The 26,192-nt window shown below is 40.9% G+C and overlaps 1 protein-coding gene across 11 annotated transcripts; it reads right to left on the bottom strand.

The window, feature by feature from the left end:
• Positions 1 to 26,160, bottom strand: CEP63 (centrosomal protein 63). Of its 11 annotated transcripts, none has more exons than XM_028730898.2 (15): positions 26,062 to 26,160; positions 23,248 to 23,304; positions 21,272 to 21,449; positions 19,496 to 19,591; positions 16,302 to 16,427; positions 12,998 to 13,111; positions 10,600 to 10,833; positions 10,196 to 10,341; positions 8,196 to 8,315; positions 7,585 to 7,699; positions 6,559 to 6,756; positions 4,911 to 4,976; positions 2,727 to 2,932; positions 2,185 to 2,467; positions 1 to 483 (listed from the first exon to the last, which is right to left on the bottom strand). In XM_028730898.2, exons 2-15 carry the CDS (start codon positions 23,277 to 23,279, stop codon positions 325 to 327), a joined length of 2,073 nt encoding a protein of 690 aa, XP_028586731.2. In that variant the 5' UTR covers positions 23,280 to 23,304; positions 26,062 to 26,160; the 3' UTR covers positions 1 to 324. The 11 variants fall into 11 exon arrangements, with proteins under 11 accessions (XP_028586731.2, XP_028586734.2, XP_028586733.2 ...); XM_028730901.2 differs by having other exon boundaries at positions 21,272 to 21,446; XM_028730900.2 differs by lacking the exon at positions 26,062 to 26,160 and adding an exon at positions 25,816 to 26,035 and having other exon boundaries at positions 21,272 to 21,446.
• Positions 26,161 to 26,192: the final 32 nt, after the last annotated feature.

Here is a 26,192-nt window from a genome sequence, read left to right as displayed (position 1 = left end):
TGGGTTAGTTGTCATTTTATTTATTCACATGGATATATACATATAAAATAGATTTATTTTCTTTTACCAAAAAAAAAAAAGCGCTACATCATTCCCTCCTGAAAGTCACTGCACACTCTTGTGCAGCAGGACTTAATAAGGCATCTAGAAAGTAGTGCAATTACTGCCCCCAGACATAATGCTTTGCTCCAGACAAACTTCATTTCCTTGGTTTCACCACCACTAAAACCAGGAAAAAGAAGAGCTGCTGAAGGCTCCCTTGGTCCCCTTCTTGACGCATCTTATATTAAGCCAGCTTTCCAATCCTTGGGTCTTGAAGCAATGTCACTTTTGGTGTTTGAACTGCTGTATTGTCATTTCACTCTCCTTTTTCAACTCCTCAATATGTGCATCTAAGCGTTCTAAAATATGTTGAGATCTTTCTTCTTCCTCCTCCAAGAACTTGACAGCAATCGCACCAATGTTTGTTGTAGGCAATGGGCTCTAAAAATAAAACATATATGTTGAACAGGACTCAACCAGAAGATTATTTCTGGCCTACTGCTACATTTTACTATTTAACTGCATCTATGGACAGAAATCCCCTAAGCAAAGCATCATCTCAGCACTGTTGGTATATATTTAACCCTGAAAAATGTGAAAATGTTGGATTATATAGTATTTGGCTAGTATTTGGCTTACACCATCATCCAAAGATGTTAACTTGGAGATTAATCTCAATTATTTCAATATAGTTTGCTTTTAAGCACACACCCACACCTAAGCTTTCATCTATTGAGCTTAGATTGGGTGTGATGAAGTTGTACATTAGAAATCATGACTGAAAACTCTAGTAATTATTATTTGCCTTTAAAACACTGAAGTTAATTGAAATATTTTTAGGATTTAAAGTCACAGAAATGGGGCTGACTTCTGATTAAACAAGATTAGGATTGAACTGTAAGCCTTTCATGCTCCCCTCAAGATTCTCAATATACCTCAGCAAGCTATGGTCAAGGAGTCACATCTTTCAAAAATAAAATTATAGGGTGGAATTCAATGTCACACACTTCTAATCGTTCTGTCTGCCCAAGTATTTCAGCTTGTCAGACAGAATGAACCCCACCTCTCCTCCCTCCGCATGTTCTGGGGTTTCTCCCATGTGCCCTCAAGGCAATTTTGGGGTCATTGCAGGTGGGGAAGCCTTGTTACACAAGCAGAAGTCCTTAGTTGAGTTAAACCCTAAATGCACAACCAATAGAAACTGTGTAAGTGTAAGAGGACATATGCTGCCTTTTCTGGAGCAACTGTACTAAAGACCTACATTGCACATGAGTGTATCAATAGCTCATATTATAGGAACAACTTAATATCAATGTTTTAGTTTTCTTAATACTAGACATTGTAGGCACCAAATCCTATTCCACCCACTTCAGTGTGTCCACTTCCACATGGTTCTCCATTGCAAGAGCTACCATTATAATGTCTAAGGCCACAATCACACCACACATTCAAAACATTATAAACAGACATGACATCCCCCATAATTCTGGGAGGTGTAGTTTGTTAAGGGTAGTGAGATTTGTTAGGAAACCTCTAGTCCCTTCACAGACCTACATGTATTGGTGTGAATGTTGTTTACAGCTTTCCTAGGAGAGAGGTAGGCATGATAAAGAGCTGCTTATCCATAGAAGGAATTGCAGCATGCCAGCAACGAACTCACTGCTAGCGCAGCGTTGGCCAATCTCACCATGCCATGTGCGTGCATGCAAACCACTAGCAAAGAAAGCACAGGGAATTGGGAAGAAATGATGGAGAAGCAAGACCTATGAGCAAGCCCTCCCTGTTCGCCCATGTTTTCATCCAATCTTAAACCCAGGCTTTGATAAGCAGCAGGTCAACTGAAGAGGGGCAGTGGAATCCGCTTTGGTCTGCATGGAGACAAGGAACAATTCAGTTGTACTTGGGACACCCCTTTCTGTGCCTCTTGTCAACAAGCTGCTGCCACCTGCTGTCCTACTACAGAATCCTTGCAGTCTTCATTTGAACAGAGGTTTCATGGCATTTGGAAGACTTTTTCAAATAAGATTTGTCTAGTCCAACACACACATCAAACATTTGTGGTAGTGGTTTTACATTAGGCACCACACTCAACCCTCGCGGATTCTGCATATAACTTGGTGTGACACTTCGTTTCATGCTTACCAAAGACAGGAGTTCTTTCTCATTCTTGCCGAACATATAAGTAAATTCACTGTTTCCATGTGGCAAGGAATCTGATCTCAGAAGGGGATCACAGGACAAGGATTCAACAGAGTTGCTCCTGCTGATCTGGGGAGACAGTCCATCAGCTGTACTAAAAACTCTTCTGGTTGACAAATGCTGCACCTTTTGAATTTCTTCTTCATAATGCTGAACAGTCTTGTCAAATTTATCCTGAAGTACTCTCATTTCTTCTTCATGCTTACACTGCAGCTCTTGCAGTCTCCTGAACATGGATTATTAAAAAAAATAATTCACTCAATACAGACCAGCTCTTCTCAGCTGCAAATATTATGCAAGAACGTTTAGGAACAAACTGTTTTCAGTTCCAGGGGGGAAACACATGCAGTGCACAGAGACTTCAAGGTGTAACAGCAGAATGACTTACTGCAGAACTCCATAGTCGTTAAGCTATACTAGGATTTCAGCCATTGTAAACAATTCATCAGAACAAGCGAAAAACTTGTTGAACACATAGATCTTACCTGCTTTCGACATTCTTTATCTCAGTCATCTGCTGCTGCATCTGCTGCATGATATTCTCATATCTGCCCTGAGACCTGCGGGATGAGGCTTCCAGGCTGGCTTTAGTTTCTGCTAGTTCTTTCAATAATCGCTGGTTTTCAGACTCCACCTTATTTAGGGCTTTGGTATAACTTTCCTGGAATTCTGCCAGGGGGGCACTTTTTCCCTTAAGGTGACAGAAGTGCTTTAGTCAGCGCTGCTGTGTTTGTTCACCAGCCCAGCTTTCCCTAGAAAGTTTGATTTTGTATTGCAAATTTAAGAAGTAAATTTTCCAAGTCTTCTACTAGGAAAAAATCCCTTCAGAGTGTAAATCAATCACCAGCTGTCTGAATGAGTCTACATCTAGAAAGACCGAACTAATCAAACCTACATAGGTACAAGCTTCCCTCATTCATCTCAATTGGGTGTGAACTTCAAGACCAATTTGTGATCACTTAAATGTCAGTCACATTAAATGTGTTCCAGCTGCACAGCTCACCACTAACACCAAAGCCAATGGGACTGCTTGCTTGTACCTGGATATACAAAAAATCTCCTGACACTCCATTCATTTGAAACCGCTGTGCGATTAGTGTATTTGCCAACTGCAGAGAAAAGCTTAAATAACCAGCTGGGACTGACTCCTCTAGAGTCACGAGTCCAAGATCCTATTACCAAGAAATCCAACCACACATGCACACACAGATCAGAGCATAACTCACGTCAGCTGAGCAACACTGAGCAAACATATACATTTTTGAAATATCAAGTTTTTAGCTCAGTAATTTCCCTTAGTAAGATTATTTAACTCAGTCAGCCTCTACCCCATCTCCTTCACTTCCCTATTCTAATCAGTTTGCAAGAGCTGCAACATATCTGCAAATGCTGAGATGTCATTCAAGATTTTCAAGTGAAATTTCCTTCTGTATTTTCAAGTGGAGATGTAGAACATTATCAAACCTGCTCCCTACCATTTGTTTCTTGTCACATCAAAACGTTGAAATGCATTTTGTAACATGTGATCTAGATTAATTTCATTTCAAAATATGAATACATTTGTAAACTGAAGAACAAAATCAAACTCAGAAACCGCCCCACCCCCCCATCCCATGGAGGCTCTAGGGACATGATTCCCACCCCTCTATGCAGAGGGCTATTGGACTCATGAGCTGCTGCCCTGCTCACCCTATCTGTTGTAAAAATGAACACCTGGACAAGGAGATTTTCCAAAATCTAGGGAGATCCCATGTTCAAACTTACACAGGATCAATTTGGTTCACTTCTCCCCATAATGACAGAAGTGGGGAAAGAGATGGAAGGAAAACCAAGGCTCACACGTTGTCTCACAAGGTACAGAAGAGACTGTGTGTGTGTGTGTGTGTGTGTGTGTGTGTGTTCGTGCAATGTCTGAACAGCCAAATTATCTCACTTGATTATAAACACAAACCAAATTGTATTCTTCTTAATACCTACTAAAATTAAATGCCCTAGACAAATCTTCACTAGTATTCCATTTTCAATGTTTTGTTATAAAATGCTTGTTCTCTCCAGAGAGCTTAAATTATGGGGTGGAGTGGGGAGGGGCACAAGAAGACACCACCCTCTGATATGCCCACTTTAATTACCAATATGAGACAATTCTGTCTGCTGCAGCCATGTGCAGAAAACAAGTTCCACCAGTTCAGCAACATTCATCAGGGGAAATCATGTGCAACAGTGTTCTTATTACTGAGAAGAGACAGCACAATTTTTCTGTGACAATGTGGATGGGCTTCAAATTACTATAACTATGTGTAGGGGTTCAATCAAAAGCAGGCTTTGAATGCCAACTTTTATTGCAATGTTTCATTTTATACTCTCCTTCACTAACATTGTACTGACACCTAGTGGGCCCAGAAAATAAAATATACATAGTTCAATCTGTCCATCTTTCTATCCTAACGCTTAGGATGTTTAGTCAGAAGTCTCACCAATTTCACTTAAACCCCACTGTGACTTAACCTGCAAGCTTCAGTATAAAAATATCAAATCACCTTTCAAAGCTTTGTATAAATATATGAAAGATGCACTTGCCTGCGCAACACACACAAAAGCCAAGTGTTTTCTAGAGAGACTACAAGTGCACAACACTTCAAATAGCACATCCCATCACACCAGACACTTACCTTCTGAAGAATTTCTGAGAGCTGGTGATTGTCTTGCTTAAGAGATTCCAACTGCGACAAAACAGCCTGAAGTGACAGGGTGGGGGATGGGGAGAAGTTACCATTTTTCCCGTTAGTATATTTCACATGGAGGAACCATATAGCCCATAAACTTGTGCAAATCTGAGAATTGCAACCTTAATCTTAGCAAGTTTCTAGCCCTCATAGCTAACTCTGAAAATGTGGTGCCAATACAGCTAAAGGGTCTGGAACCGTTCAACCAAAGAAGTGTCATCCCACAACATATGGTTTCCTCTAATGCAGGGCTCTCCAATCAGGCACCCATGAGTGCCATCATTCCTGCAAAAGCCGCCTTCATCATTAAACCACAGGCAGGGCCCCAAGACTGTGATATTTTGTTTTTTAAAAATAAGTTTCTAGCCATCCTAGAAAGTTATAAATCAAAATGTACAGGCAGCTTTCTATGAAATTTCTGTGAAATTAGCCAGCCTGGCTACTCCCAGCTGGTAGTGGTTTTTGCCAATGAATACATGAGAGCTGTAGTTCATAAATGAGTTGTTTGGACACCAGGCGACAAATATCCCTGGGGTCCCAAAAAGCAGCTGTTTCCTCCTCCTTTAGTGGCCTCTCTGCTTCTGTGTTATTTTTGAGACCTCAGACTTTCCATAGTTTGCCTTTTCTTTTTCCCTAGTAACCAAGTGTGGCGTTTGCCCATTCTTTGGGGATACGTTTGTATTGGGGAGAGAAAGGGTTAATAGGTTTACCAATAAGAAAGCCTGGCGGAGCCTACCTGATTTTGAGGCTCAGCCCAGAGGTTTTGACAGTTAGTTCTGGTTGGTTCTTTTTTTTTGGGGGGGGGGGGAGATAGAGGAGTCAGAGTGAGTTAGAAACAGGGACATGACTGTGAGGGAATAGACTGGCAGCTTTTCGAATATATTTTAAAACTTGTTTGTGTTTGAAATAAACTTTAATCTTCATTGTTAACTCTACCTGAGACTCAATACTTCACCGGGGATCCCTGGGTTTTTTCCACAAAATTGGTGGCAGCGGAAGAATAAAGTAGTTTTGTATAGGTCAGTAAGTCTGTGAAACAACCGGGGGCTCTGTATGAACGCCACACCAAGCTACATCTTTCCTGCAGTGGGTTCATCTGGGATTAGGTATGCCCTAGAAATTATTATTTTTTTCTAATATTAAATAATCTCTACTCCTCTGCCAAATGCAAATGTGAAAACTTTATGAAAGAGGCTTAGGCATGCCTCCTACCTGCAGAGAAGCTAAAAACCAGGGACTCATTAAGAATTCACTGCATAGTCAACTTATAGTAAAATGGTATACATGTGTTTAATGGGGCACTTTAGGCTATGGGTTGGGGTTGGCATTGGGGAAAACCAGACTTTTTGTGCCTTTAACAGTTGTGCGGAAAAGGCTTAGCCTTTTCCAGTATGGAAATACAATTATAGAAAAAGCTTCACCATGACTGCACAATTTTTTTGTTATGCCACCCCTCCCACGGCAGGCATGTTGTGACTGGTGCCCACAGCACTCTTTCAAAATGCAAGATGGGCCTACTGCTCCATAAAGGTTTGCAACCCCCTGCTCTAATTGCTATACATCAAAATATTTTGAGGGATAACAGCCTATTTACCCTGTGCTCCACTGCCTTCCGTTCTGCTTTTTCAATCTCCATTTTTAGTTGCTGCTCCAAGTTTAAAGTACAACTATTTGATGAGGCAATTGTGATGTCGCGCTGGTGAAGCTCCCGTGTTAGCTGAGCAACCTCCTGCTTCATTCCTTCTAACTCACTGTTGTGACTATGTTCTTTGTGCAATAGCTGCTCCTTCAGCTAGACAGAAACATATATGAAATTTGCAGTTAACATTTCACTGATTATCAGAAATCTCAGCATACGAAGCTCTCTGGAAGCACAACGTCCTCCAGTTGCTTACTACTTAATCCTAGTGAGCAGCACTGTTTCATAATTCATTCAGTACTAATGCACAGTGTAATAGTTCTGCCTGTATACATTGATCTTCTGCATTCTTAGGGCAGTTGTATTTCATTGAAACAGGGGATTAATGATAAATTAACAAATTACCCACAAGTGGACTGGCAAACTGAATTATTCACATTATAACAATGCCCCCTGACTGTTCCTGAGCTTCTACTACACACTAAAGTGCAAATAAGACAAATATTTTTAAAAATATTACCAAAAAAAGGTAATCAAAAAAGGTGATAGGTGCCAATAGTCAAATTGTAAGCACCATTTCAAAAACTAATGCTGAACACAACTGAACACTAAAAAAAATTGCTTTCCATTCTATATGAAATACTCACTGACCTAGCCATTGGACCAGGCTGAGCTATTAAACAAAATTGTGGGAAGGACTTAAGACACAGAAACTGAAGAAGCTGATTGTTGCATAGTTTGTTCCAATCTATGGACTAAAAAATCCCTAAAATGAACATCAAGCCACATCAGAGAAAATTCTTAACTTAATACACAGATGGCATCTAATACATAGACAAAACTCAGAAGCAACCATTGAAAATAAGGGTGCTTACTAGGTATAATGGGGCTTTCAGTAACAACATCGATTCCTACAGTGCCCAAACCTATTTTAAAATGATATATCACTGCGCATCTTTTATTTGCACAAAAGACCCTCACCTTTTTTATCTCAGCCTTGGCCTGGCAGAGGTGCTCTTCTGTCAGCTGCAGCTCCTGGCATTTCTCAGTTAGCAATTCACTCGGCGGGGCATGGTTTGCATTTGCAGAACTCAGGCTATATTCCAAAATGGTACAAGCACAACAAAACACAAAAGACTTTGTAAACTATTGCAGCAAGTCGCTACAGAGAGGAGAGTGGCAGCCATTTTGCAATTATCTGAGCCCCCGCAAAAAAATCTGATGCACAAATCCCACTGAGCAACATCCAAGTTACAGAAACTTTTCCTTGGTAGCTTGTTGCTCACTCAACAATTCAACAGTTGATGAGAAGTTGTAATTTTAGTCACCTAGCAAGCATAAAAGTCGGACACGACTAAACGACTAAACAACAACAAAGCAAGCATATATGATTCTTAGACCTTTGTATGAGATAAAAATGTCTTAAATTACAGTCAGGCATCTCCAAGTAAGGATGTCCTATTCATATAACACTAATTACTAAAAAGTTTAGACATTTCTATGCCACCATTAGAGCCCTCTGCTACAGTAAAGATTCATCTAAATTCAAACTCTTTTGTAAAGGTGGAGAAATTTCTGCAATGATCATCTACCTGCCCTCAAGATGAATAATTTCAGGATGATCTAGGTGCAAGTGTATGTTGTCCAACTCTGTCCTGCTACGATAGATTCCATTGGCTCCTTCACTGCTCTGCAGGCACTCTTCCAGCGACCTGTACAGGAAGACATGTGAGTTCCTGAAGATTGTAGCCTTCTGACATCCAAATTAAATCAGACACACCAGTTCTAGTAGATGTGCAAACAGACCCACAACACAGATGAATATTGCAATGCTTGTTTCTGAAGTGCTAAATATATGATTAAAATAGAAAGTAGTACCTCAACTCTGCATTAACAGCACTTAACCGTCAATGAAATAATCGTGGAAGAAATAATCATGTTCACCATCAGTGTTGCCAATGAAAAAGGGAACAGCGCAGCCCTTGCGTGTTACTCACCTGGCCAGGCAGAGCTATGGCCCAGTTCACATGTAATGCTAAGCCAAACCATACTAGAAGGGAGATTGTGGCAACTTTGCTTCCCCACTGGTACTGGTACTGCTACTGCTGTGATATAGGCCATGGTTTGGCTTAGTGTGTCATCCGAATCAAGGTTCATGGTTTGTCTCCTCAAAACAAACCACAAGCTGTAATTCAAGAACAAACCTTGGTTAAAGCTTGTGGTTTGTCTGAAGGAGGCAAACCAAGAACCTGGGTTGGACAATACACTAACCCAAATCATGGTTCACCTTGCATGAGGACTCAAGAACAAATGAAGCAGCCACACTCTTTTCCGGGAGACCACACATTTGTTTTCAGCAATGGTTTGGCTTAGTGTTACAAGAAAAGCACGTCAGTTAGTTACTACTGCCTTTTTAAAGCTTGGAGCAGTAATTTAGGGACTCTCAGTAGGTCGTAACTATCAGTCACAAGGATCTTACAGTTTAAAATGCTGTTCCAGGTGTTAATCGGTAAGGAAAGAGGATGGGAAGTATGACTCAATTCTAGTATTATCATCCACCTTACAATTTCTGCCCAAGAAAAGTGCTCAACTTATGAAAGCCAACATCCAACAAGAGGGTTTTTTGGGGGAAAATTGAAACACTTTAAAGTCATACAATAAAGCAAAGGTCCATATATCTGCTCGCCAGAGATGATCTGACAAATATCTGGTGACTGACTCCATCCTAGTGAGTAGGATACGCAACAGGGATAAGCCTTTGCCTCCTTCCATACCATCTGAGAAGGGGAGAAGGCTAATTCTCACATTTGTGCTAGGCTTTGAATGTTCTCCAATTACCTCAAGTTCAGTATGTTGCCAAGAGACAAGACCCCATCCCCCACGTGAGATGGGGTCTATGTCAAACACAAGTGTCCTTGCTTATCAAGGCCAGTCAAAATTTGTGGATCCTTGAAATAAAAGGAACAAATAATAAGACATTCAATAAATGCATTTGGTCTGGCTGAAATTTCACATATTTCACTGGACGGTAGTACAAAATCCTAAAAGCAGCCCATGTGTACCCTCACAAAATGTAATTCAAAATGCATGAATTTACTACAGTGGCAATTTTTAATTCAGAGAAGTAGGATTGGTGGTGTAGAGAATAAATAACCAGAGGCATTATTCTACTATTACAAGAACAAACAATTAAATTTAGCAAGTGTATTTGTTAACCTACTGAAGTAGTTCTCAAAAGGGAGAGGTAGATTATGGTAACTTCCACTGGATGTTTTGATGCCTCACTGAAAGCCTCTCAAACTGGCAACAGTTACCATTGACAGTCAGTTAAAAATATAAAATCTATTTTCTCTTTCTCTCTCCAAGAAACATTTAGAAAATCCACCTTAAACCATGTTGTGGACTGATATAATCCTGCCTCTTTTTCCTTTTTTTAAATAACATTTTTAGCAAATGCTGAATACTAATCACTATCTATCTTCAGTTGGGTTGGAAAAACACATGTGCTACAGACTTTTCCTAGACATCTAGGAATATCTAGGTTTCAGGCAAAGGGTATAATTTCGGTATGTTTTGATGCCAAGAACCATACCTGACAAAAGCTTCTTTGTTTTGCAAGGTTTCAGTTAGTTTGGACACTTCCTTCTGTAATTGTTCTTTATGCATCTGTAAGTTGTTAATGAAGTCCTCCTGAGAGAGCAGAGTGGCCCTAAGTTCCATCTTTTCTTCATGTAGAACCTTCAGAGGAGAAGATGGAAATTAGTGATGCAAAGATACAACAAATGGGATTAAGATTTTAGAATAAGCAAGCTATTGTGCTTGTGCATATATACCCAAAGAGGAGGACAACTTGGAACAATCCCTTCCCTGTCAGACATTGCTTCTCAATTAGGCTCAGGATAAAGCTGGGAGGAAGCCTATTTAATTAGTGACTTGCCAGCCCACTACCATTACAAGCTGTATATTAACCTGCTTCCAAGCAATTCACTCACAGACCTCCAGTGAGTTCCGGGAAACTTTCAGCTCATCTAGTACTCTTTGATGTTCCTCCAAAATTTTCTGATTGCTAGAAGTTAAATCATCCACTTTCATATTCAGCCTTTCCACTTCCAGTTCATTGGCACAGATAGTGTCATTGGCCCTTTCCAACTTGCTAGTTAAGTGATGGATTTCAGATTGGCTCGCCAGCTCCACAGACTCAAACATTTGCTTCCGGCTGGACAGTTGAGCCTGTAACACAGAGAGCACTGTTCTGTTAAGTTCCCCATTCCTGGCATAAATGAAATGGGTTAGGTTCTATTTTTGTCCACTTGTAGCAGTGATCACGACACCACTTCTGGAAGAAAAGAGCCGCAAGAGGTTTACATGTCCAACTTCTCCAACTGCAACAAAAGTTTCCCAAGAAATACAGCACCTTTTCACTTATTAGATGGTCACTATAACTGATAAAGGGAATAAAGACAAACATATATGTTTGGAATCTGCAGACATAATGTGTCCCATAAGACATACATACAAGTTAAGGGATATACATACACAAAACCTTTTGTGCAGGATGGCTTCCCTACTGAATAGGAAAGCTTTCAAACTGAGAGTTTTAAAGCAACCTAGGCATGCACTGTTTTTAAACTGAAGGTATCCAACCAACTTATGTAGGGTGTGAAAGTTTCCAGTATTGTATTTTTGTGCTTTTAGAAATGCATTGTTTCACAATACAAATCAAACTGGTCAACTGGAATGGATATAAAGCTAGTGAAATATAAGATGGAAGTTGTAATTATATTTTAGTCAACAATCCCTTAAAAATATTTATGCACACAGCTTTTCAAGCATGTTAAAACTAACAAAATGCTTTTCAGTGCCTTCATTTTTCCACTTTAAAATCTAAATAATGTAAGGGAAGTGTATGTAATTGAGTTTCACTTCTTAAAATATTTACAAGTATTCTTATCAATATAACTTCCAAGTAAAGCTCTGAATCTCTATGAATGTAATAAACCACTCTAAGTGAACTTTAATTATTTTCTCTCATCAAGTATTTCAGTTCTCAACTATGCTTGGCTTTCAGAAAAACTTTTCTGATATTCACATAACATGTACAATTAACATGTTATTGAGCTCCTTGGAAGATAAAGGTGGCCTATGAATAAATGAAATTTTTTTTTCCTGGAAAACCCACATCATCAGCATCCAAGGAGGCAATCCTATTCACCCTCAAGTGTATGTCACATGGATTTTAATACAACTTATTCCCAAATCAATGTCAACAGGACGACTGCATACCTGCAGTTAAGAATTATTTGGGTTACATTAAATATAGACTAGGGTTCTGTCAGTGCAAGGATTTCCCCTATGCCAATGGAATGTTCTCCTCTCTCCTCCCGCCTGCATCCCCTAGATCTGTTCTAGAAGTTCCCTCAACCCTCAAGAACAGATGTGGGAATGGCGCAGGTGGCAAGAGAGAGTGGGAAGTCCTGTTGCACTGGTGGTAATCCTTGCGTGCATCTGCAACTATTTCACCAAATACTGCCATTTGACTGCTTTGAGAATCAAAATCCTACTACCTGGGTTTTTTTGCTGCCCTGTCACTGATATGACCTTCTAGCTAAGGCTCCAAACAAATCTGCTTTCAATAGACTAAGCCATCAAAAACACAGGCACAGCTACAGCAAGGTATTTGTCTTCAAAAGGCTTACTTTGTCCAAGCACATCTGTGAGCATCTTTCACAAAGCCACTATCAGTGTCAGCCTTAATCCTGTCACTGCCAACTTCTGCCATGCAGAACTTCCACTCAGTGGCAACTGTGGAGTCCATTAAGTGCAAAGCTCCCAGCAAGAGCTTCTTATCAGCAACTCCAGTGTTTTGTGTCAGACCAAGTTTATTCACAGCTGGTACCTGGTCAGTTAAACTAAGCCACAGCGGCGCTAACTCAATGAACAGATTAATTTTTCAGAAACAGCAGGGGCTCTGCACGCTTGCGTCAAGAGACACAAACAGCACAGCTATGCATTAACACTACCTTGGTTACCCTGCCACATAGGAAATGCACCATTTTTAAAAGTCATTATTTAAACAGGTTACATGGCATGTTGTCTGGCATCTTTACAGTTTTGAACAACGTAGTATTTGAATTCTTTCACACTGTGCAATTACCCAACCAGAATCATTTTATGGCCTTTCTCCAGCTGGCACTTGACAGCAAAGATAGGCAATTGCCTTCCAGCCACTGTACAGTTTTCAGATTATTTCCTGGCTTTGTCTACATATTGAACAGGACAAGGTTATTCCATCAGGAGTTTCATTGTCATTTCACTGGTAACCTAAATTGTGCTAAGGCTCTGAAGTCTGCCAGTAAATCCTTTCCAAGGCAAACTCCTCATCCATTAACTCTACCTGAATGAGATCAGACTGCTCAGAAAAAGCCTTCCGCTGTGCTTCCAGTGATGCCACGTGCTGCTGGTAGTGCAAGCGCTGCTTCTCCCAATCTAGAGATTTCTGGCGAAACTCCTGTAAAGACAATTGGTAATCGCTATCGATCTGGTTGAAAAATACCCACTATCCCAAATCCAGTATCTTCTATCTTCCCCTATCCTTATCCAAGTCAAGAACCTTATTAAGTACTGTAAGCCTGCAACGTACATGCATTTAACTTATGCACATTCAGCTTTATGTGCTTGGCAATAAACAAACAAATAAAAAGGGGGTGGGCAACTGGTGGGGGGGAGACTTTGGCAAATCCCACCCGCCACTGAACCCAATGTGTTTTGAGTGCAGTGGCACCTCTGGTTACGAACTCCGCTAATTCGGAAGTAGCAGCTCCTGGTTGCGAACTTTGCCCCAGGATGCAAACTGAAATCGTGTGCCAGAGGCACACGCACAGCGGGACACCCCATTAGTGAAAGCACGCCTCAGGATATGAACGGTTTCAGCTTAAGAACGGACCTGCTTAACGAATTAAGTTCGTAACCAGAGGTACCACTGTATATACAATTTTGGCTTTAGGCACGATCCCCAGAATGTAACCCCGTGTACATTGGGGTCTTACTGTAATCTAATACAACCATTCATAAGAAGAATGTTTTATTTTGGTTTCCAGTCCATTATATTTTTATGCCAGTTATTGCGTGTATAGATGTTGGACAAATGCCTTTATAAATCTGAGAGTTCTTAAGAGTTTTGTTTTTCAAAGTGTCTGCCATAGAGACCATGCTACAGAGACCATATTGGTTGTAAGCATGGAGTATACTGTGGCAATAATGATAGGTCCAGAAAAAGATACAGCATCTCAAAAACAATACTGAATTTATCGTGACAGGAAGATTAAGGTGGTCTTGGAAGACCCTACAAAATGCTTCCAGCCAACAGAAGGAAGAAGGCATCCCCAGGTCTTTGAATGATCTGTCATTACACATTCAACTAAGTTTATCAGAACACATCATTATCTCTCATGGGGTTTCTAAATAATGAACATTAAAAAATATATATACTGATTCTATCATATCCTGTGTCACACACAGTCCTCCAAGTTATTATGCTACTGCAAATATATAACATTTTCCAAATGTTCCAGGTAAAATATATTTTATCTGGAAAAATGCTACACAACCCCTGAATGATTTATTTGTTCTTGTCTAAGCACTCTGTGGGATGTGGCTGTGTAGCATGAGTACATTAAATACTGCTTTTGACATAATTAGTAGGGATGGACAAACTTACTCTGCAAGAAATTGCAATTCTCTCATTAAGCAATAAATCCCATGGTACAAGCTCAGATGAAATCTCAATTTTTCTGTGATTTCATAAGTATATTTAATTCCTGCACGTTCAAAACCACAACAGGAAAAGCACTTTCCTTGTCCATTACCAGAGATTACCTAATTGCCCTCAGGGTTCATCCTCACACACTCTTTTCATACAGAACACCAGAGATTTCATATGTATAAAGGCAATGGTATACATCTGTAACTGTGCAAATTTAATATTTTTTAATTAAAATAATTAACTCCCTAAGCAGCATTTATGTTTTCAAGGCTGTATCTAGTGGAAGACATAGGAAGCATTCTGACTCCATCACTGCTCAACTCACAGTGGCATGGGTTTAGTTCTGGAATGTGGCTATCTGAAAAAAGCACGTGCATACAGAGAAAGAAAGAGGGAGGTAGACACACAGAGATTGAATGCATAAGCATTATGTACCAGTATGTGTCATGAATGCAAATTACAAAGACCCCCTGCAAAGTTTCTTGGACCCCAACAATAGAAATATATTGATACATTCCTGTAAATACTGGAAATACGCAAAGTTTAGTTCCAAAACAGAGGATAAAATGCAACCTAAGGTGCCTGTTTCTCTCATATACTCACACAAACACACCTCTGCTAAATATTACAGTAATAAGCTAGCAAATAAAAAATGTTTCTAAATATTTTTGCAAGTTATTACATATTCATTGATCAAAGAACCTGCTGGCTTAAGATCAGAATTAAGACTCTCTCATATTGGCTCAAGATCCACAAAACTGAGAAATCTGAAGCCGCCTTAAAAGCAGACATTGCCCCATGCATTGACCTGTGATCAGCAATGATGCTGTGCAATTTTACAAATTGTGCTTCCTTACACCTTGCCCTCCATGCACTCACACTTTTCCGTGGCCTTTCAGGTCCAAATCTAGAAAGGGAGGTTAGAGTGCCTGAGACCAGCCAAGATGCTCCACACTGTCCTGGTCTGCATAGCTAATCAGGGGGTACAACACCCACTACCCAAAGTGTGACTGCTAACTGAGTGAACAATTAGGCCATATTTCTTTTCGAACAATTAAATATACCTTAAATCAGTGGTTCGCAATTGGGGGTTCACAGACCCACCCAGGGGGTCCATGGACCATTCACATAACAAAAACTACCACAGAGATATCGAAATTTTCAAAAGTAGGGGGCCCATGACTTGGCTTTTGAAAAACAGGTCTGCAGTACTTAGCTAATTGGGACCCACTTCCTTAAATAATTAAGTATCTAATTTAATACCTTAAATATTTAATTTGCAACTAAATATACCTGTGTATAATCAAATGCATTTAGTTATGCAGTCCAGATGCATTTTTTTTATTTCTATAGGGGCAAGAGAATAATTGAAAAATTAACATACTTTTGAAGATCCCTGTACGTATACAAAGGCGCTAAGCAAATAGCTTGCTTCAAGTCTAAAGCTAGAATCCAAAGAATCATGGAACAAATTCCTTGAGTCCAAGGGTCTTCAGCTTTGTTTTAAATCAGATTTTTACTTTAAAATAAATCCAATTTCAATGTTTAAATTATCAGTTTAAAAATAATATGTTCAAAGGAAACCACTGATTTTTATCAAACCTGTCATGGTTCAGGCTGGTTTCTTGCTTCTGTATAATGTACAGTTGTGCTCTTTAACCACAGATGGGGAAAGCATACTGAACAAAAATAAAGTACTTATTCTTCCACACATTCTCAGAAATCTGATGAATATTGTGCTTGCCAGTGCTTGTACGTCAGATTCCAAAGAGACAATGCAAATGTATATCAAAAACAGCTGAAAGCATATTTGCTCAGAAAGCACTAGAGAAAAGAAACTACAGGCCAATTCATATCTACTCAGAAGTAAGCCCCATTGAGTTCCATAGTTCTGAATTTATGAAACCCGGACCAGGACTGAATTTTATCCACTTACCTCTAACTTCTTAGTCAGGATGCTTACTTCAGATTGGTCCTCCTCTTGGCTCCTGGAGGGTAATTTCCTTGCTTCTTTCAGTTGTTTCTTCAGCAGTTTCTCATAGCTTCTCTTCAGCCTAGCTAGCTGTATGAAAAGCAAGGCAATTCACAGCATTGTGATTGGTGCTGAAGTAGAGGAACACAGGCTTTCTGAAGCAATATTGAAACTTTGTAGGATACATTTTTATTATGGATTTTCTATTTTTTATTTGGACACTTCATTATTACAACAAATGGAGGAGGGATAAAAATAATACAACCCACAAAAGTAAATATTCCCAATAAATCCCTATTCTAACTCCCTCCAAACCAACAACTCACAAAATAATAAAAGACTGCAAAGCAGAAAATAAAGAAGGGGGGGGGGGGAGAGAGAACAGAAAGTAGGCTGAAGTTATGATAGATCAGAAAATATGATGAAACAAGTGTAAAGAAGCGGGGAGGGAACTGGCAGGGAACTATGAGCTATCAGTGTTATAGCATCCATGGCATGCATACTTATTCAGAAAAAGTATACATTTCAAAATCTTAAGGCAATCTAGAACAACTCTGGAAATGCTGTAAAGAGAACAGACAGTTCGCAGTAAAGATTAAACTACTACTACTACTACTACTACTACTACTACTACTACTACTATTATTTTCATTTCCATACCTATTTATATTTTTTAGGGGGGAAATTCAAAGCAGTTTACAACTGACATTAAAACACCAAATCAAACAATCCAGAATAAAACATTACTGAAGAAAGTCAAGTATAATGTATAAACTCAAAGCAACTTAAGTAACAGGAAACTAAAATATTGTCTTAAGGTTTTCAAAATAAAGCATTACGAAAGAGGTAAACTACAGAATGTACATTTAATGCCGCAAGGTTAACAACATTATCTTAAACATTAAAAGAAAACATTATTAAAGGAAGTCAAATACAAGGTGCACATTTAAAACAGCATAATTAGCAAGATAATAAATTATTATTATAAGCACAGAGCAAATCTGCTGCTGGTGCTGCCAATAATGCCAACAGTGGTTCATGGCAGGCGGCAGCTGTGGATGCTCAGGTTTGATGACTTGGATCTGCACTAAGAGTCAGTCAAGTTGGTCTCTTAGTAATGCTGCATGTATTGAGAGGGGTATTTTTAGTCGTGGACCAAGTGCTTAAAATTACAGTAATTTTATGATTCAAATGTGGATATTCCAGATAGCAGTACCACTACTCTTAAAAGGGGGCACCACTTAAGAGTAAAAATTGTGACACTACACACTCTAGTGCTAGTATACACATAGACTGCCTGCTGCTATACTTAGTGAATTGCTAACACTCTTCAGCCTTCCTGACTGCCCCCATACTGCTGCCAGTCCAGCTTCCAACCTTTGCAAATATCTGCCACTGCACCTCAATCTTGCTTGGCAGAATCCTTACTATCCCCATGGGGGAATCTCCTAAACAAGCACCATTACTCATGCTGGAATGAAAAGACTTCTAAAAATGTAGACAGATGTCTTCAGATTGCTAAAGCAACAGCACAAAATTAATTTTATTTATGGCCTACAGTAGGCCGCACTTGAACCAACTCTCCAGAGAAAAAGGTTAATGCATTACAAGTCTCATATGGCATTTAACTTCAAGCAGCTGACAAGCAAGAAGAAAGGAGGACAAAAGCGAAGGCCAAACATGAAAAGCTGTCACAGCACCCAACTCCTTATAGCGAAATAGCTGCAGTACAGCAAGCCCTTTGTTCCTTATTTTCTTACAGAATTTTTTTTTAAATCAGATTTCGGCTGCAACCATATACACACTTACTTGAAGTAAGCTTCACTGAACACAGCAAGGAAACATATAGGACAAGGCCCCAGGAAGAAAACAGACACAAATTCCCCATGAGAATAATACACAGAGAAGCTGCTGTAATATAAGCAGTCCACCCCACACAACTGTGGTTTAAAGGAACCATTAGCACAGGGAAAGCAAGATCTGAACTTAATACTCTGAGCTGAGCTGCCCCCAACCCACCCAACCATACTGAAGCTACCAACTGACTTTGCAAAGGCAGCTCAACAGCCATTAGAATGATATACTGTCATACCTCGGGGGTTACAGACGCTTCAGGTTGCGTGTTTTTGAGTTGCGCACCGTGCCAAACCCGGAAGTACCAGACGGGTTAGTTCTGAGTTTCGGCGCTCACACATGCGCTAAATCACGCTTTGCACATGTGCAGAAATGCCAAATCGCAACCTGCACGTGCGCAGACTCAGCGCTGCGGGTTGCGAACGTGCCTCCCACACGGATCACGTTCGCAACCCGAGCGCCCACTGTACTACCACCAGCAAAAAGAAGTGGAGCTGTCTACATGATATAAATGAACTGGATATTTGAAAATGCTGGGCTTAACGAGTGTTCTATAGATAGTTGAGCAGAAGTAAAGCTATTTGAGATCTCCCAATGGAGTAAAACAAGGAACAAATCAAGGTACACATATGCTGTGGATAGGGAAACAGTGACCCTCCAGATGTTATTCCAATTCCCATCAGCATTGCCAATGGTCAAGGATGATGGGATTTGGACTCCAGCAACAGCTAGAGAGCTCCACGTTCCCCAACTCCTTATGTACGCCATCAACATTTTCCCAATAATGAGTAGACATACTCAGCTGTATGTGAACTGTTCTCTTATTAATACCGCTTGACTTCGTTGAACTAAAAACAATCAAGTACTTACTTTAATTTAAACTTTCTCTAAATTCCTGGAAATAAAAGTACGCCATAGAGGGAAAGACTGCAAACATTTCGTGAAGCAAAATCTTTTTATGTTTACATCCATGTTAAAACCCACAGTGATTATGTAGAAAATAAACTGCACTTTTTATGTCCATTGCAATAACATAACTGCTGAATGTTTGCATCCATTAAATAGGCAAAACAGCAATCACTGCAAATTCCACAAGTTAAAAAGTGGATGTTAAAAGGTTTTAGGAAGAATTGACATATGCATGATTCAGGTTCTTGTTTTTGCACTTTCATGTGAACTGCATCATATTATATATATATATATATATATATATATATATATATATATATGAGATGACAAGATTATAGACATGGCAATATCATAACCTACAATATAAAATAAAAGCTGGACTTGAGGAGGCTCACCTCTTCCTGGACTTTTCGTAACTGCTGTTCATATTCCATAGTCATATCACGATTCAGTTGTTCCATCCCTTCTAGTCGCTGACACAGCCTTTCAATCTGAAAGACACCAAATGTCATTTGACCAACAGCAGAAACCCTCTCCTTTTATTTTCCAACTTTTATGGGACAATGGAAAAAGTCACTAAAGTGAAGAAACTGTGAAAATCATCCTGTACAGCACAATTAAGGAAGGGTTCACTACACGTTATTTTCCTCAGACTTTGCTACAATGATCTCTCCACCACAAATAAGTGGTTGAGTCTACCCAAGTGTAACAAAGAAAACAGAAGACCACTGATTTGGCTGATCAGTGAAATGGGATAGAGCAAGTGTCTCTTTTGCCCCTGGCATGTTCTAAATTCCCAAGGTGGAGAGAGGAGCAAGAACACCTGCAAAGCAGGGGGGAAAATGACTCAATTTCCCTCCCAAAGCAGCAACAATCTACAAAACTGAGGAGGTAGCACATCTGCCCACATTAACATTGATTGGAAAATGGAACACAGGTTATACTTTCTCTCTTGAGCCAAGGTAGACACAGTGTGAGGTTTGGAAATAGTGTCAGAACAAGCTTGTGCAGCTCCTAGAAATTGTTTGTGCTCCCAAAGGGAGGCCTTCATTACATTTTAATAAGCCTATAATTAGCCTATTCAGAAGTGAGATTAATAGCCTGCCACAATAAGGAACTGGAAAAAGAATGCACACTGTCTGTGCCAGCTATACACAGTAACAATGAAACAACTGCAGAATAAACCCAAGATGCCGTGTCACATTCTAAAGAGGAAAGTAAAATTTAAACCATTATCTGGAATATAATATATTATGTTAAACAAAATAAGAAGGCTTGATTTCTATCCTGGAAGAAGGACAAGGCAAATCTTCCGACTCTCCTGGAATATTCAGCAGCTTTAGATACATCAAGCGTGGTATCCTTCAGGTTCAGGTATCGCAAGCAAGAATTTGGGTTACTGTTCTTCAGTAGTTTCATTCAAGAAAGTGATGCAGTGAAATATTGCTCTGCCCCACAACTGTGTTATTACACTGTGTTACGGAGCTTCATATAATGCATATAATGTGGCTATAGCTATTCACACTCCGGTAGCCTCTTTTAGACTTGTGTAATGAGTTGTACTTAAGATTGTCATTGAAGGCTGAAGAAATGTTAGTTCATACAAAATTATGTGGAAAAGATATTGACTGAGGCTAATCGTTAGTTCTGGAAAAACACTGGCTATCAGTCTGTTTCTGAGCACAATATAAAGTTTTTAAAGTCCAAAACACCTTGGGACCAGAGTGCCTGAAGGATTATCTTCTTCAACATGAATCTGCCTCAGCACTAAGCTCAAAGATCTTGCTGTGAGGTCTCCCCACACCTGCCCCAGCCCACAAGTGAGATAGGTAGTGGCCATGGATATAGCCTTTCCTGGGCTGATGATGCCATTATGGAATTCTCTCCCTCAATGAGGCTCTACTGATGCCAAGCCCAACATCACCTTTGGAGCCAGGTGAATACATTTTATTTTCTCCAGATTTTTTTTAGAACTGGAATATTTTACTCCTTTTTTATGCTGAAGTTGTAATGCTAGTCTTTCAGGATTTTTGATTCAGCATTCATAAACTGCTAAAAGGATATAGGAAAGATGAGAGGGGGTACAACTTTATGCAGTGCAACAGACTGCAGTGAAATTTCAGAAAGGAAAGCATAGACAAGTACACATAGCACCAAAGCTATAAAAGTACCTCTTTACATTTCTCATCCAATGCATTCCTGAGAGAGGACAGTTCCTGCTCTCGCACATCCAAGCAGGATTCTAGTGCCCGGGTTTGAGTTTCCCATTCAGTTTTCTTATGGGCCACCATTATGTCTATCTGCTTCATCAGCTCCTGTAGTTCTGCTTCACATGAAGTCTGGAAACTTCTATTAAAAATAAATAAATTATCCTCATCCCTTATTTGTATCTGTTTTTCCATGGTAAACCATGCACAGTTGCTTTAATCATGGAGCAAATACCGGAGAGAGATACCAGGTAAGCAAAGCTTTCCTTGCTTCTCTCACTCCCTCATACACACCATAATAATCAGGCAATGGTAATACTTCCTTTTATTGCTATGCTAAGGGATGGGTTCCTCCAGCCAAAAGCACCAACAGAGAGCATGTAACGGGGCAATGCAATGTAACTTCAGCATACAATGATTCCCCACAATACACTCACAGGGATAAAAGCTGGGAAGCCTGCATAACACCAGGGGTCATATTATTTTTTAAAAATGAAAGTGACCAGAAGGGCTTCAGCTAATTTGAATTTATCAGGCTTGGACCACGTAACTTTGTGGTCCACCCCAAATCCTAAGCACAACAACAAGCAAGTGTTAAGTGGAGTTTTAAATGCCTCATTTTCCTAAGAATGTCCAAATATTTTTAAGTCCCACCCCGCTCCCGGTGGCCGCGCAGAGCTGCCTGCAGTCCTGGGATCAGCGCAGCTCTGCGCGGCCACCGGGAGCCGGGCGCGAAGTCCCGCCCCGCTCCAGGTGGTTGCGCAGAGCTGCCTGCAGTCCCGGGATCAGCGCAGCTCTGCACGGCCACCGGGAGCCGGGCGTGAAGTCCCGCCCCGCTCCCGATGGCTGCGCAGAGCTGCCTGCAGTCCCGGGATCAGCGCACTTCTCCCCATCGCCAGCCCCACAAGCTCGGGGGACAGCGGGGAGGCAGAGCGCGCCTTCCCGCTGTTCCCCAACCTGGTTCTTCCAGCCCCGCACCTGGGGGGGGGGGGGAATAAAATTTTTTTTCTTTATTTCCCCCCCAAAAAACTAGGTGTGTCCTATGGGCCAGAGCGTCCTATGGGGCACAAAATATGGTATTTTAGTGACAACTGAGATGGCTGTGGGTAAATGGGAATGATAATTAAGCAAGGTAAAAATAGGACCGATGCTTTGTGAGGGATTGCTGGACAACAGCCTGATCTCCTGAAAACATGGGTTACATCTTTGCAGTTTCTGACCCTTCCAAAGACATGACTGACACATAAGGAAAATATGCTTGTTCAATAATAAAAAGCCAAGATTCTTAGGGTGTCAAGTTCTGTGTAAGAAAGCTGAAGAAACACAGATACACTGTCCCTTTAATGAAAACAACAAGATCAAAGAGGAAAATATGTTCTAGAGCAGGGATGTCCAACTCCCAGGAGATGCAATCTACTCCCAGGGGGAAAAACTGGCAGTGATCTACCAGTTGGGGGGGGGGGGGCAGACCAAAGTTGTTACTAAACGTGACGCAGTGAAAGACCAAGGGGGGAGGGGGGCGGAGACATGATTCTAAACAACTCGAGCGGTAAGGATCCTGCGATCAACCACGATCACCCAGGGGTCGACCTGTCGATCACAGTTGACTGGTTGGGCACCCCTGTTCTAGAGGATTTCAGGAAGAGCAGCTTCATAAGCACATTCTGGAAGCTGTAGCTGCTATTTTTCTGTCAAAATGGTAATACCCACCAGAGATAGTGCACATCTGAGGAAGAGCATAATTCTTTCAGATAATGCTAGCAAAACAGGATCTGTGAGCGCAATTACTGTGGAAGTAACTATCATATCTGGGACTGTGAAGAGCCTGACATGTGAAGCACATGTGCAAACCCATCTTCCTGGTTCAGTGTAATCTATGCATTTGTGTAATGTATGCATCTGAATAAAGCCATTGGTAACTAGTACTAGTATACACATACCTGCCCTGTATTCTTTCTAGCAATGCCTCCATCCTGAAATCACATCCTTTAGGGCAGCTAAAAAAGTAAGCAAAATAAAGGTTATGCCACAGTAATTCATCACCATGTCCAATCCGTCTCTAGGTGACTGCAAAACGTGAGATGTGTCTGACAATTGAGAAAAGGAAAGGTGAAGATTTACACAGTTTACTTTAAGTATGCAGGGAATAGTTGTCACTTCAATAAATTTGTAGGCCACGTATCAAGCACCTTAAGCACCTTATAAATGAAAGATAATTTGCAAGGTAACAAACCAGACTTATTACTCGCTTGCTATCTGGATTTTGCAAGTGCTTTAGTAAAGTATGTGGATTGTTTCCGATAACAAAGGGATTACATTGTTGCAGATTATATTGATATAAAGCCAAAAGTACCAATTATATGGGCCTTTCTACATAAAAAAGCTTGTTTGCAATTCTTTTGCTATATTTGTGCCCTGCTCTCTTTTAGAGCATCAAACATAGAGCTACGAAATATTAGCCATTCAGGAACTAATGGGTTTATCTTCTGGCGGAACTATTGCAAGTGATGAAGCCATTTTAGAGAAAAAAAGATCCAGGGTGAAAGATTCTGATGTGTGTATCCTCTGTATGCCTGCCTCAATGGGCTGATTTAATAATGTGGGCTAAAACCCAATTAAAAATATACCAAATAACATACTTACATTATTTTTTAAAATAAAACTCACTCATTTAATATTTCCCCCCAGAAAGCTTAAGTTGGAAAGGTCAACTTGTGAGCACACATGAGGGAAATGCAAAGATCTCAGATAAGAAAGTCGAGCCACTTCTAGAGACTGGTAAACACTGACAAAGGTTCAACACCTGTACTGGAGAGGCAAGGCATACTTCTCCACATCACATTGTTTGAATTTAATGTGTGGAGAAGGGTGGGAAACAGGATCAGGCTGACAGGCAATGATTATGCCAGGTGACTGACAGATGGGCAGTCCCCCCACCCATCTGGGCCACCAGACAGATTTTATTCTCCACCCCTGCTATAAAAGGTTTTGTAAAGTTTCTCACAAAGATGTGTATTGTTCCAAGGTTTTCTGAGTGACAGCTACATGTTTAAAAGCAAATTTATAAATGTAAGCAACATATTACTGCTTGGGAAACTCAGCATCTTTTTAAAACAAATGCAAGATAGCTATTGAGCTACATACAGTAGATTTGTGCTACTCAACTTGAGTATCTTGCTGTTCCTTACAAAGTCACCCCACTCCCTATTCTTTTTTATTCAGTCTGACTTTGTTCATTTGGGCATAATTCTAGGTATGTACACATATGGCAGTTGCTGAAGTCTATATTTTTGAAGCTCTTAAGTAGTACTTTATATTGCAATAATAATTAAGCCTGATTGTAACACAAAAAAAGAAAAATGTCACCTCAGATGTTATGTTATCCACGTTTGTTTCAATGAGATGCTTAACACACCCGTGCAATGTATAAATATTGAAGAATGGGCTGTTGAGTATCTTTTTCCCATGTGTGCTATATGGCTAATATGCATGCTTTAAATAAAAGTACAGTGGTATCTCGGGTTAAGTACTTAATTCGTTCCGGAGGTCTGTTCTTAACCTGAAGCACCACTTTAGCTAATGGGGCCTCCTGCTGCTGTCGCGCTGCCGGAGCACGATTTCTGTTCTCATCCTGAAGCAAAGTTCTTAACCTGAAGCAGTATTTCTGGGTTAGCAGAGTCTGTAACCTGAAGCGTATTCATGGTGGTGGTTGTATTGCAAGACTATCCCAAAAACTTCTGTGAAAGGTGGTATAAAAAGCCTTAGACCAGTGTTTCCACAAACTTGGGTTTGCCAGCTGTTTTTGGACTATTCACCCCCCTCCCATCATCCCTGACCACCGATCCCGATAGCTGGAGACCCGAGTTTGGGATACACTGCCTTCGACAAATAACTGGTGTGGGTGCAATACGATTAAAACTTTTAAGCTGCAAGGTTTACAGCTGCAAGGAGTTAAAGGGCCTCAGGTGAAAGGGGCGGGTGGTAACAAAAGAGTGTTAATTCAAAAACACATCCAGAGTTAAGCACAACAAAGAAATGCTTTGCTGAAGCAAGCATCTGTAAGATCAGAAGCACAAGCTGCTTGGGAGTGAACTGAACGGTGGGGCTTTGCTTCCAAACAAGTATGTGCAACACAGAGCTGGGCTGCGAAAGCTAAAAACACGGGCTGAACTGATGCAAGCAGGGCAGGCAAAAGGTCGCCAACGTCTCCCCCTTTTAAAAAAGGGTCACTTGCAGGAAATGGCCTCTGGCCACCACTGAGCTGCAATTTGCCGCCTCCGACTGACAGTGGTTCCTGTCCCTCGAGGAAGAGAATGGAAGCAAAAGGGCGCTGTTGTTTCCCCCCTGGCCGCTTTTACAAGGCGCTGCTTTCTAAGGGCCGACCTTGGAGACGAATCTCCACGCCCAAGTCGCCACCGAGGGCCAGAGCTCCGCGCTCCCAGCCGGCGGAGGGCAGAAGCCAGGAGGCAGTTTCGCGCGTGGGTCGCGTGCACACGTTACGAAGTTACCTCACAGGCGCGCGTAATAACCGAGGAGCGCGCCGCGAGGGAGAGGCGGTTCTGCTGCCCGCGAAGCGCCAAAGGCCAGAGGAGAAAGAAGGGACGCCTCGCCAATCTCCCGTCACCCGGAGAAAGAGAAACGAGCCCGCCCGACCAACGCCGCGCCAGGGGTAATGGCCGGCGAAACAGAGTGTCGAGCTTCTCTTTCCACGCCGTCTCCCGCGCGAGCCACTCAGCCACGCCCCCACCCGTTACCTCAGAACTTGGGAGTCTCTTTCTGGTTCGTGACTCCCGCCCGCGTTGTTTGGGTAAGACTAGCGACGCTCTCTTCTTTTTCTTCCTCCATCTCTATGGGTTTCCGGCTTCTGGAGCCGCTTCCTGTGATG

This window comes from Podarcis muralis, chromosome 6, assembly GCF_964188315.1.
Source record: "Podarcis muralis chromosome 6, rPodMur119.hap1.1, whole genome shotgun sequence".
Taxonomy (NCBI): Eukaryota; Metazoa; Chordata; class Lepidosauria; order Squamata; family Lacertidae; genus Podarcis; species Podarcis muralis.
This window is presented reverse-complemented; position numbering and strand designations above follow the sequence as displayed.

What these genes read in the sequence shown, in the direction of transcription:
- CEP63 (XM_028730898.2), bottom strand. Translation starts at nt 23,279, where the DNA reads ATGGAGGCATTGCTAGAAAGAATACAGGGCAG. An exon ending in TACGAAAAGTCCAGGAAGAG is followed by an intron (nt 16,428 to 19,495) that starts GTGAGCCTCCTC and finishes CTTTTCATACAG; the next exon opens with CTAGCTAGGCTGAAGAGAAG. An exon ending in GGAAGGCAGTGGAGCACAGG is followed by an intron (nt 4,977 to 6,558) that starts GTAAATAGGCTG and finishes CTGTCACTTCAG; the next exon opens with GCTGTTTTGTCGCAGTTGGA.